This window comes from Emydura macquarii, unplaced genomic scaffold, assembly GCF_026122565.2.
Source record: "Emydura macquarii macquarii isolate MOO-44397 ecotype Brisbane River unplaced genomic scaffold, CSIRO-AGI_Emac_v2 contig_2897, whole genome shotgun sequence".
Lineage (NCBI taxonomy): Eukaryota > Metazoa > Chordata > Testudines > Chelidae > Emydura > Emydura macquarii.
The window spans coordinates 961,169-971,965 of NW_027133034.1; the positions used below are offsets into that span (position 1 = coordinate 961,169).

Consider the following 10,797-nt stretch of genomic DNA (forward strand, 5'->3'; position numbering starts at 1 on the left):
CCAAAGATAAATTAAGATGCTTAATTACCTGGAAAACAATTACCAATATTAAACTGAACAAAGTTAGATACGTGCATTGTTAGGCAACAAGACATTTATTCAGGACAAATTCCCAGAGTGCGGAACTGATCTAATAGATGGACTTTTAGTTTTCCCACATCTGTCATCACAGATCATGCCAGCATCTTAAGAAATAAATTAAACAGAATTTTAGTAACAAAGGAAGTATATTAAAAATATAGTAAATTGAAAGTCTTCATTATTATATTGTGCTCAGTAACTTCCACCACCAAAGAATGAAGCCCTGGTAACAAAACCATGAAACATGAAAAGCGAGGAGCCTTATATATAAGCAAAAGCTGTCAGATTGGTGTGATTCAGAATGGATGTAGATTCACAGGTAGCTAGGTACTAGATCTGGGTAAATAAGGCCTGATCCAATTCCCATTTAAGCTAGTGGTAATCTTTTCACTGACCTAAATGGGAGTTGGGTCAAGGACAGAGTCAGAAAAAGCAGTTAGGAATATTTCAATCGCCTTCAAATACAATTTTGCTTTCATTGCGTTCAGACCTCTTTTTATTTAACATTCACGCAAGCAAAGTCTTATTTGTATGAATGTTCATGGATAGTGAATTTTGAACCAGTGGGCAAGATTTTTTAAATCACAAAACATTTGTTTTTATTACTCAGTGAAATTAGTTTCAGGCAAAAGGCAGACTTTGCTGTTACTCCTGATTTTACATAGAAGGAGCTCAAATACTACAGTGATGGGCAACAGCATAAAACCCTAACATAGTGACATAGAAATGGTTTATGAAGGTTTCCTCATCCAATCAGGGAACAGAAGCAACCTCATTTGATTTACGTGACACTACTCACACAACTCAAATATCAAATACTTGAAGAAATACTCACAGTAGTCATATCATTGGCAATGCATAGGCTGGGAGATTTGTTCAGGAACAAATAGTCACCAAACACTTCTGAATAGTGAACAAATTCACAAAAGTTGATGGTTACTCAGAATTTGTGACATAATCTGTCCACTGAAATTTGTTCTACCAGCTACTAAAGATCTACTACCACCTATGGCTATGTACACATTCTGATAGGATTAAAATTAGTGTCTATGGAAAGCAGGAAAACAAAAGCTAATTCTGCTTAGCTGACTGTAAAATAGAAAAAAAACTAGCAACATAAGAAAAAATTAATGTCAAGTTCAATCATAAAGTTAATAGGTAAAGTTTTCCACAACCTGAAGGAGGCTTCAGGTTGAGGTAAACTATGCCTATTAGCCTAATTTTCTTTCCATTGCCTACAAAAGGATTGAGAGAGAGAACATCTCTTAATTTTATACCTTAATTTTAATTTTGTAGCTCTTATTCTATGCAACTTTTTTTACCACAAGGTTCACTTAATTGAAGGTGAAACAAATATCTAGTCCAACATGTGATTGTCAAAAGTGAAAAGTTTTAGGAAATTAAATAGTCCAAGTCAGTGAAGAACCTGAGGGGAATTTTAATGCCCATTTGACACAAGAGCAGACCTTTATCTGAAAGCACTTGAAGTAGTCACTGACTTTTCCTATTCTTCCATCTTCCCTTCCCTTGTCCCTACCTCCACACTTCAAAACTGATCTGCCAATGCCCTTGCTTGAATGAAGGCAGTCTCAATAGAGAGACCCAGAATAAACTACTCTCTCATCCCAGGAGGTGTATCTCATCAGAACTGCGCTGACAGTGGGAGCTTGATCTAAAGCCCATTGAAATCAATGGAAAGATGCTTTCGATGCATGTTAGTAGGTAAACTTGCACTGTTGTTGCCGGTTCTGTGAGCTAGTAGAGGTACAAAGCAGGGATGGGTTACTCCAGCACAGCAAATAATTTACCATATCTATAATAGCAAACAATAGCATACATATGTTCTGCAAATGGGTGGATGCCCATTCTGTTGGGGGGATAGAGACATACGGCAGAAGTGATAATGTCCTCTTGGTCTGGCAAAGAACAAGTATGTTCATAAGTCATTTCATTTTATTGTAATGTTTGAAGTGCAGACTGCCCAGCACTTCACAGTCTACACATGCACAGTTTTCATTTTTAAAATTTAAATATTTATTTTCATGAGAGAAAACATGCATATTTATGTACATATTTTTTTTAATCACCATTTACATAACAAATTCCTTTGTACAAATCTTTGAAGAGAAATGGCAGGTGGTAGCAACTTTGCAGATGGCAAGCATTTAAACTTGACATTGAAGATGCAGTTACTGAGAGACATTAGTGACTGCAGAAGAGGGTCGTTTAAGGATTGATTCAACAGAGAATGATAGAGGTTCACTTGTTGAGAGTTTTGTTGCAGCTTGTTTGGCCCCAAAAAAGTCTTTTGAGTATCTGTCTATTGTAAATTTGTACTTTTGGTTCTCTTTGATGGAACACTCTCTGTATTTCTTAGATGCCTCTTCAAAGCTCTCTTTTACAAATGATGTTTTTAACTCAGGCCCTGGTTTGTCATGAAATGTTTGCTGGAAAAATGAGTGGAAGGGATTATACTTGAGTGCTGGAGGATGCTTGGTATTTTCTTTGCTGATCTTGCTTAAGATGTGTTCTTGAGAAGCCAGAGAATCCTTCTCAGAAATCTGGGGAAAAGTCCTTTTAGGAGGAAAGAAAGCTGACCTCTCACAGGCCTCCTGAGGGACACACTGAATTTCTCGAGCATGAGAAAGCACAAGTGAATTTTCAGTTTTTGGTGCCATCATGTCATGGTCTGAATTTAGACAATCCTGGCCCTGTGAAGTCTTCGAGTCCCAGGCTGTCCCAGGTTTGAGAGCTTGGACCGTAGCTGCATTCAACAGGCACTGCTGGTAGAGAAAAGCATCACTAATGGGGCCACGCTTTGGCCATACTAATAATCTGGAGGATAAGGGATACTGCCTGTAGGTAGTGGCTACACTGACATTTGAAGAAATCAGTTCCATATTTCCAGATCCTGAATACTGCATGGTTAGGTCAAGGCAGGTTGGTAAGAAGTTGCAAAACTCCTTGTTAGGAGCTTCAACCTGCGTAGGGTTAAAGGCAGTTTTGTAGGAATTGTATTCAGTTCCATGCACCATATGGTTAGGCAGGAAAAGGGCAGCGGCTTGAGTAGCTTCCATCATCTCCCTTTCTTTATACTCTCGCTCTAACATAATGTTCTCCAGCTCTTTATCAGCAAAGGCTCGTCTTTTTCTCATCCTGTCACTTACAGGGGGTGGCAAGGGTGAATTCCCTCCCAGGTAAGGATCTGCTGGCATGGGGCGATAACCTAAAACAACAAGTTACAGGCATGAATAAATTAAAGTAACTAAAATAAGATCACTTTTATGTAGTGTTTGTAAAAGGATAGTAATGCTAATTTGGAGCTCAATCCTGCAAGGACCTGAGCATTTCCTGTAAAATCCTGGATGCCCTTAACTTCCAAGAAAGTCAACTTGCTGGAGGTGCTCAGCATGTTGCACGTCAAGTCCTTGTAGTATATATAGAGGCTTCCAACTTACATAGGGCCAAATCCTGCTCATTTTACTCAGATAAGTAGTTCTGGTGATGTCAACAGGATTACTTACATAAAGGGCCCAATCCAACTCCTATTGGTGTCAACAGCAGTCTGATTGGGCCTAAAATAAGCAGGATTTACTCCTCTGTTACTTGTTATAGTGGAATTTCATTCCTCTGCTCAAAGTGATTTTTTTAAAAGTGAATATTTAAAATATTTAGATTGTTTTACTTTCTCAAAATTAAAGAAAAAATACAAATTATTTAAAATTGCAGTATTTCTAATCAGGAGACCACACTAATTAGAGTCATTTAATATAATATACTGGGCCCAATCCTGTTTGTTCTACCCAGACAAGTAATCCCATTGATGTTAATGGAACTACTTACATGAGTAAGGAGAGCAAGATTTAGCCCACTTTCATTCCCATTCATCTCACACTGTTTTCCCCATTGCCAAAGAAGATATCTATACCTATAGCTGATGCCATTTCTATTTTCTAAAGATGAATCATTATGTAACACATTGTTACAGATGGCAGAAAAATCCAAGGAGAGCTAGGAGAAAAGAAAAAGAAAGTTAAGATAGATTAGGGAAAAGAATGTGTAAGAGATTCTTTTTAAAGAATGAATTGCAGAAGAAAGTACCCTTGAAAGAGTTTTCTTATCTGGCCAACTCACTTTCACATCTGGCCAAACTTTCTTTCTAATTTATGCAGGCAAAGAGAAAGCACTTATAGAACTGGACTTGATCATTTTCTTGTCTTTCGTCTAATTTCTAATCACTTGGAAAGTGACCAAAATGGCCATATAAACAATTTTGGGAAAAGGTTAGGATATTGAAAAAAGCAAGAATTAGCCCTTTAAAACACGTCTTTATTTAATAGAGATTGACCTTAAAAATGGCATTGTTCTATAAATAATATTTCTGGCAGCCCACAATAATGTGTCAGCCTAATGTATATCAAATTTGTTTGAAGAGTCCATTATGTTTTGTATTTACAAAAGGTCAAGTTCACTGCACTCATTTACAAATAAAATTAAACAAGAATAAAATATTCTGTACTGCCAATAATTGCCAGGTAATTATTCACCTACAATCATTTTTACTCTAAAAATTATCCTAAATTTCAATTTGTTGTTTCTAGCATTCTTTGGCATAATTTTGTTTCATAACAAGCAGTCTGATCATATTTCCTTCATCTCCATCCCAACCAAAAAACAAATAAACAAACATACAAGAAAATGTATTGGGAGATCTCATGTGAAGGAGAAAGGGAACTATTTTATGTTCTAAAACAATTCTTTGCTAGAGTCCAAAATTTTAAAATATATTCTTGATGTGCAGAGATTTGAGGCAGCAGCACATCATGCTTACTGATATATATGCATCCGATATGTATTACAGAATAAGAAGTGTCTTCAATATAATCATGTTCCCTTTAGTTTAAATAATATTAGTAAATAATTAGTAGAGATGGTGCTTATTTTTCTAATCTGTTGCATAATATTTAGCGTTTTTCTTAATTCTGTAATAAGAAACTTTTCTAAAACAGGGAGAATTCCTTAAGCTTTTTATTTGCACAATTAGTGTAGATCCTGAGATCTTCTGTAGTAGGAAGTCTATAAATGCTTTTGTTTTACTTTAGATTTTTAGCATTATGCAGGACACTTTGTTTTCTGAGTGCTTTTTCAAAATAGCACATGGAAATATGACTAGGAGTTTCAGCAGTTTCGTTCAGTTCAGATGTCTGTTGCTCATAAAAGTCAGAATGCATGAGAGTTTTACCTTCCAAAATGCTTTTGGCCAGCAAGCTGGGTGTCCTGACAGGCCTCTGGTAGACAGTTTTGCGCTCAAAATTAGCCTGTTTCCCTGTTAGCCCCTTTTTATCCTAGCAACAAAAACGAAAACAAAACGATCAATAAAGGGAAAAACAATGGTCGCTTCGTTCCTTAATGACATTTTATTTTCTGTTCTACTAGTTTTAAAAGATCGGATTCAAAAGAATAAAAATGTCATTCTCGATGGTGCAAAAGGAGGAAACGGATTTTATTGTTATACAGAATCTGCTTTAAGAGCGGCTAAACAAAAGCGAAAGTGAGCAAAACGACAGGGGTGCGCGAATGTCAGTATTAAAGAGCACCAGGGCGGTATTTATCAGAAGCATCTAAGCCCGTGTCTATTATCGGGGCCAGGGAGTTTCACTAGCCATGACATAGCTCCAACTCCTGCGCGCAAACGACAATGTTAGCTATTAGGGAAAATCGGAACTTCTAAGTCTGCAGAGCTGACTTTCCTTTAGTGACGCTTTCATCTGAGCCCATCGCTTAAAGCCTTTGGAGAGCAAGAAACAAAACGCCTCGTTTTAAATAAAAATAATTACTGAAAACAAACCGCTGCAAAACCCTGAGGAAATATTCTGGAGGGACAGGAATGTGTAGATCAGAGAACATGGTAAAGATGGGAAATGGCAACTCGAATATTTTTGCAAATATATAGACAGATTTTATAGGAGGTCTTGGTTGGCAGCATAAATTTAACGAATTTATTGAGAAAGCACATTTACTTCCAGCTTCCCCTCGGCAACGCAGGGAAGTTGCTGGATTACACTGCTCCTTCAAACTACGCCCTGGAATGCCTCCCTTGAACTTGCACCTAAATGACCGAATGTGCTACATCGAATGTTAATAATTCCTCAGCGGAGCCACCCATTAAAATAACTGTTAAGAGTGACATACAAATCACTCCTTCAGTTTGCGTTGCGAACTACAGAACGGATTTTTAGGAACCCTTTTATTTACTTCCCCGGCCGCATCGTTCTCAACCTCTAGCAAAGAATATTGCAAACGCCTTTCTTAAAATCTTGGTGCAGGAGGTACTCCATCGGAGAGTCAAGGATTCAAATCTCGAGCTACTCCCGCTGTTTCATTGTAAAAGTTCAGGGCTGGGGGTAAATAACCCGCTGTCTCTGTCCAAAGTTAGGAAGCCCTTCGCTAGACTTTGCGGACAGCCGTCGCTTCCCAGGAGGACAGGCTCTCTGCTAGGATCTCCGCCCTCCCGCCTGAACACTAATACAGAGGAGTGCCGACTCCAATCCCGGGGTGCTGTTTGTGCTCTATTATAAGGGGTTCATTTCTTCCTTTTGAAACAAGCTTGTCACTCTCCTGGGCGCGCAGCCTCCGCCGCCTGGGACCTGGTCCCTTTCCCTTCTTTTATCCAGCGTGAGGAGGTGCCGCCTCTGTAAATCTGACAGCACGTAGGTGCCTGGGGAAATGACCCTCTCCATAAGAGCTCTGGGAAAAAACAATCTACCTGATCCTTTTCATCTGAGTCAAGCGGGGGGCCAGGGCAGCGATCAGTGCAGCCCGGTCGGGATCGTTCAGCGGCAGCCATCGCCACTCTCCGGAGCGGGCTGCAGCGATGACCCAGCACGCCAGTCTGACGAGATCGAGAGCTCGCCCCACGTTCTGCCCCCCACCCCGAGAGCGCCCACACGAGGCACTGCTCCCCCCCCCCCCCACGGCGGCTCAGGCCGGGTCACCCGCCGTGCCAGCAGGCCTGTCCGCGCAGGGCTACCAGTGGGCGCTGTCCCCTCGCCCCTTACCTCAGTGGCCTGCTGCCTGCGGAGCGCCACCTGGGCGGCCATGACCCGCTGCCTCTCCACCACCAGCAGGCAGTTCGCGCACTGACAGTCCCGCCAGCGGCAGAAGCGCTTGTGGCCCTTCAGGCAGGACACCACGCCGTGGTTGCGGCAGCGGGCGCACTTGGGGGTCCGGCTCAGCTTCCTCTGCTCCCCTCCGCCGCCGGCGCCGCTGCCCCTCTCCACCTGCTGCGGCTTGGGCTGGCTGGGGGCCCGCGGGGCCGCCCCTTCTTCTTCCCCGTCCCCGTCCTCCTCCTCCTCGTCGTCGTCTTCCTCGTCCTCCTGCTCCCCGGGGCCGCCGCCCTGCAGCGCGCAGGCCCCGAGCTGCCCCTCGTCCTCGTCCAGCTCCAGGCTCTCCACGTCGATCTCCCAGTCCGCCCCGCAGGCGGCCTGCCCCTCGGCCATGGCGCCGTCCGGCTCTCCAGTCACAGCTGCAAAACACAGACATCGCCGCACGCTCCCCTCAGCAGGCTCCGTCTCCTCCGCCCCCAGGGCTGCGGGCCGCGCGTGCCGTATTCCGCCCAGGGCCACGCGCGGGGGGTCCCCAGCCGAGGGGTAGCCAGCCACACGCGCGCGCGCATCGTCTTCAGCCCACAAGGACAAGCAGGCCTTGCTGCCCGCGGGTCACGCCCTACCTCTCTGCCCGGGACTCTCCCCTAGGGCCCATTCGCGCGCGTATTGATTTGACGCCGTATCAGCAGCGCGCACGGCGGGACCAAGGCCTTATCGCCAGCTGACACGCCGGTGCCCGCGCTCTCCAGGGGGCGGACACACCCAGCTCTGCCAGCCTCACCGCGCTACCGCTTCGGGACTCTGGGCATGCCTCTTCAGGCAGAGCTGCGCAGAGGCACGCCCGGCTCGCGGCGGCATGGTCGAAATCCAGCTGCAGATGTTGGAGTCTCGGTAAATTGCCTTACTCCTTAGCCGTCCCCTTTGAGCTGTCTACCTGGCTGGGTCTCTACCTTACGTTTTGGGAAGCCGCAGACTTACAGCCCGAACCTGCATTCCTCGCACATCCGAAACTCCCCGGGGATTTGGCTCGCCCCGGGAAAGCAGGGTCGGCGTGGATCGGCAGAATAAAAGGATCTATGCAGCTAATTTCCAAAAAGGCTCATTCCACGCGCAGCCCGGGCTGCAGGGCTGCCAGCACCCAGCGGGTTGGGCGGTCTGGCGAAGTCCTCTCTGGTGTGCTAGGGTCTGAAAAAGTCTACAGGGGAACCTTACAGTGAAAAGCACAGGCTCCGCCAGCGAGTGCAGATGCCCCCGCTCCCTTTGGGTGCACAGAGTGCTAGAGAGTATCCCTGGGAGGGGGTTAGTTACATCAAGGCAGAGATTGCACTGAAGGCAGCTTCCTTCGCCTCTTCCCCTCCCAGCCCCCGCATCTCCAACCCTCGGGTTCTGCACTTACCGAAATTAAAAGCCCGAGGCCGGCAGCGGACGCAGACGGCATTCAGCCCCGCGGGTAGTGGCACTCAGGCTGGGCTCAGACCGAACTCGGGGCAGCACCGAGCCCAGGGGGACGGCAGCGTCTCACCAGCCCCGACGCATCGCGCCTTGGTGGGCAATCACTCCTGCAGGCCCCCAGCTGGGATGGGCCAGGGAGGGACAGGGCAGCGCCTGCCGGCGGTGGGCGAGCTGCGGGAGCCAAAGCAAGGGACTGGCGAGGCTGAGATGAGGACGTGGTTTATCAGGCTCGAGGGAGCGAGAGCTGCAAGGGGGAGGGGGTTAGGGTGCATTTGCCATTAGCACCGCAGGCCTTAACACCGCGTAGCACAGCACCGGCACCCGCCTCTATGCTCCCCTCTGTGCGATGTCCTGCTCGACTCGCCCCACTGTATTATCCGCTCCGGCTGTGGGGCGCCCGGACAGCTGATTGGTGGGTTGTTGGGCGGAGAGCGTTCTGATAGGCAGTACGGGCCGTCCACATCTTCCCTCCTCTCTCAAATCTCCGCCCCTCCGGTGTCTGCTTGCCTGTGAGGATAATGGGTCCAGCCTCTGCAACCCCGGCTGTGTGTGAACGCCACTGTTTATCCTTCAGACCTGGAAACATTAGGCTTACGCTCTGTATTGTAAACACATGGGTAGACGGTAATTTTTCATCTGAGGTCAGAAGAGAGGAAAATGATAGCCAGCATAATGACAAATCATAAATAAAATGCACCGAGAAGTGAGTTTGTCTCGTTATAGGCGGTGCTGTCATTCAGATCAAAACAAATTTAAAATATCCAAAACAATACCACATTTTCCTTATGTTGTTAGACGGTTTTCCTTATCTTGTTTTGTTGTTTAGCTGCATTAAATACGATGGGCAATGGCCTTTTAAAAACCAGAAAATAAAACAGGATCGTGTTTTATTATACTGTGCAATTTAGAAATCAGGAGAGTTCTAGTGTATATTTATGTTGAACGTTTTCTTTCCTTAATTGTCATGATAACAGTATTTCCCACCAAACATCATAGTTCAGAAAAACTTTCTACTGTTTCTTCATTTCATTTCTGATGCTACTTTTTAGCTTTGTTTCGTTCAAAAATTAATGATCACATTTTATTTGCAACGTTTCTGTTGTGCCAGGAATATTTTTAAGTGTCATAGCTTCGCAAGATGAAAGTGGGATCTGAGAGAAGGTCAGAACATAAAAGTCTCGATTATCCTGGGTGTCAGGCTATCCTCAGAATAGCAATTTTATCCAGACGTTAACTTCATCCACGGTGTGACCATAAAAAAAATCGTATGGACTCAAACTCTCCAACAATGCGCAGATCGAAAAATAACGAAATAGATTAAAATATTCTCTGATAAATTGATTATTTGTGACATAAATACGCTGATAAATATTCCCATTTACATTGTGTGTATATGTAAAGGTTAATATATCTTTTCTTATATAATACCAACATACACAGGTATCATATCATCAGTCTATACCAACTGGGCATAGATTACCAACATAGTCAACATAGATCAGAAGCTTGGCCTTACTAAGCCGGGCTTTGAAACCCTAATGAGTTAGAGGTCGATTCGTTTTTTTCTTAGATTTTTGCATTTCTTCTTGTGACGTATGGCTGATTGTTTAGACTGTGAAAAGTGTTCGAAGATTCGCACTGGATCGTTCTCACTCAGCTGGGTAGCGGTTCCTTTGGCTTTAGCCTCCTGCAGGAACTGATAACATCTCCATCACCTTTAGATCTCTTTAGGGGAACAAATGTACATCTGCGCCTGGGGAAAGGCCACTGTCTCTATACGCTCATGTCTTCCCATCTTGGAAAGGATGGAGAAGAAAATTCAAGGGGGAAGTATCAACAACAGATGACGCGAGAACTTACAAGTGAAGCATTGCTTTAAATAAGCTTTTATTTTAACTAGTAGGTGACCCTTTAAATATCGCTGGGTGATCGCATTAGCTGCTGTTTTGGTTTGACACTTACATTGTTCGGACGCTGCCTTTAAAAACAAAACCCTGTTTCTATTTTCTTTTTACAGTTGTGTTCAGTTTAGAGGCATATGCACCAAACGATTATACAGGGCGATCGTTGGTCATTTCAGCTATTTAAAAGCAATCACGCCATTCGTTTTGTATACGCTTCAGCGAACAAAGCGTAGAAAGAAATCTGTCAACAGAAC

General features: G+C 44.3%; 1 protein-coding gene across 3 annotated transcripts; it reads right to left on the reverse strand.

Annotated features, from left to right (window-relative positions):
• Nucleotides 1-1,487: 1,487 nt before the first annotated feature.
• Nucleotides 1,488-8,921, reverse strand: DMRT2 (doublesex and mab-3 related transcription factor 2). Of its 3 annotated transcripts, XM_067568544.1 has the most exons (4): nucleotides 8,584-8,921; nucleotides 7,140-7,606; nucleotides 5,324-5,426; nucleotides 1,488-3,307 (listed from the first exon to the last, which is right to left on the reverse strand). In XM_067568544.1, the coding sequence occupies exons 2-4, from the start codon at nucleotides 7,578-7,580 to the stop codon at nucleotides 2,271-2,273; spliced, it is 1,581 nt and encodes a 526-aa protein (XP_067424645.1). In that variant the 5' UTR covers nucleotides 7,581-7,606; nucleotides 8,584-8,921; the 3' UTR covers nucleotides 1,488-2,270. The 3 variants fall into 3 exon arrangements, with proteins under 3 accessions (XP_067424645.1, XP_067424643.1, XP_067424646.1); XM_067568542.1 differs by having other exon boundaries at nucleotides 7,140-8,921; XM_067568545.1 differs by lacking the exons at nucleotides 7,140-7,606; nucleotides 8,584-8,921 and adding an exon at nucleotides 4,010-4,092 and having other exon boundaries at nucleotides 1,495-3,307; nucleotides 5,324-5,863.
• Nucleotides 8,922-10,797: the final 1,876 nt, after the last annotated feature.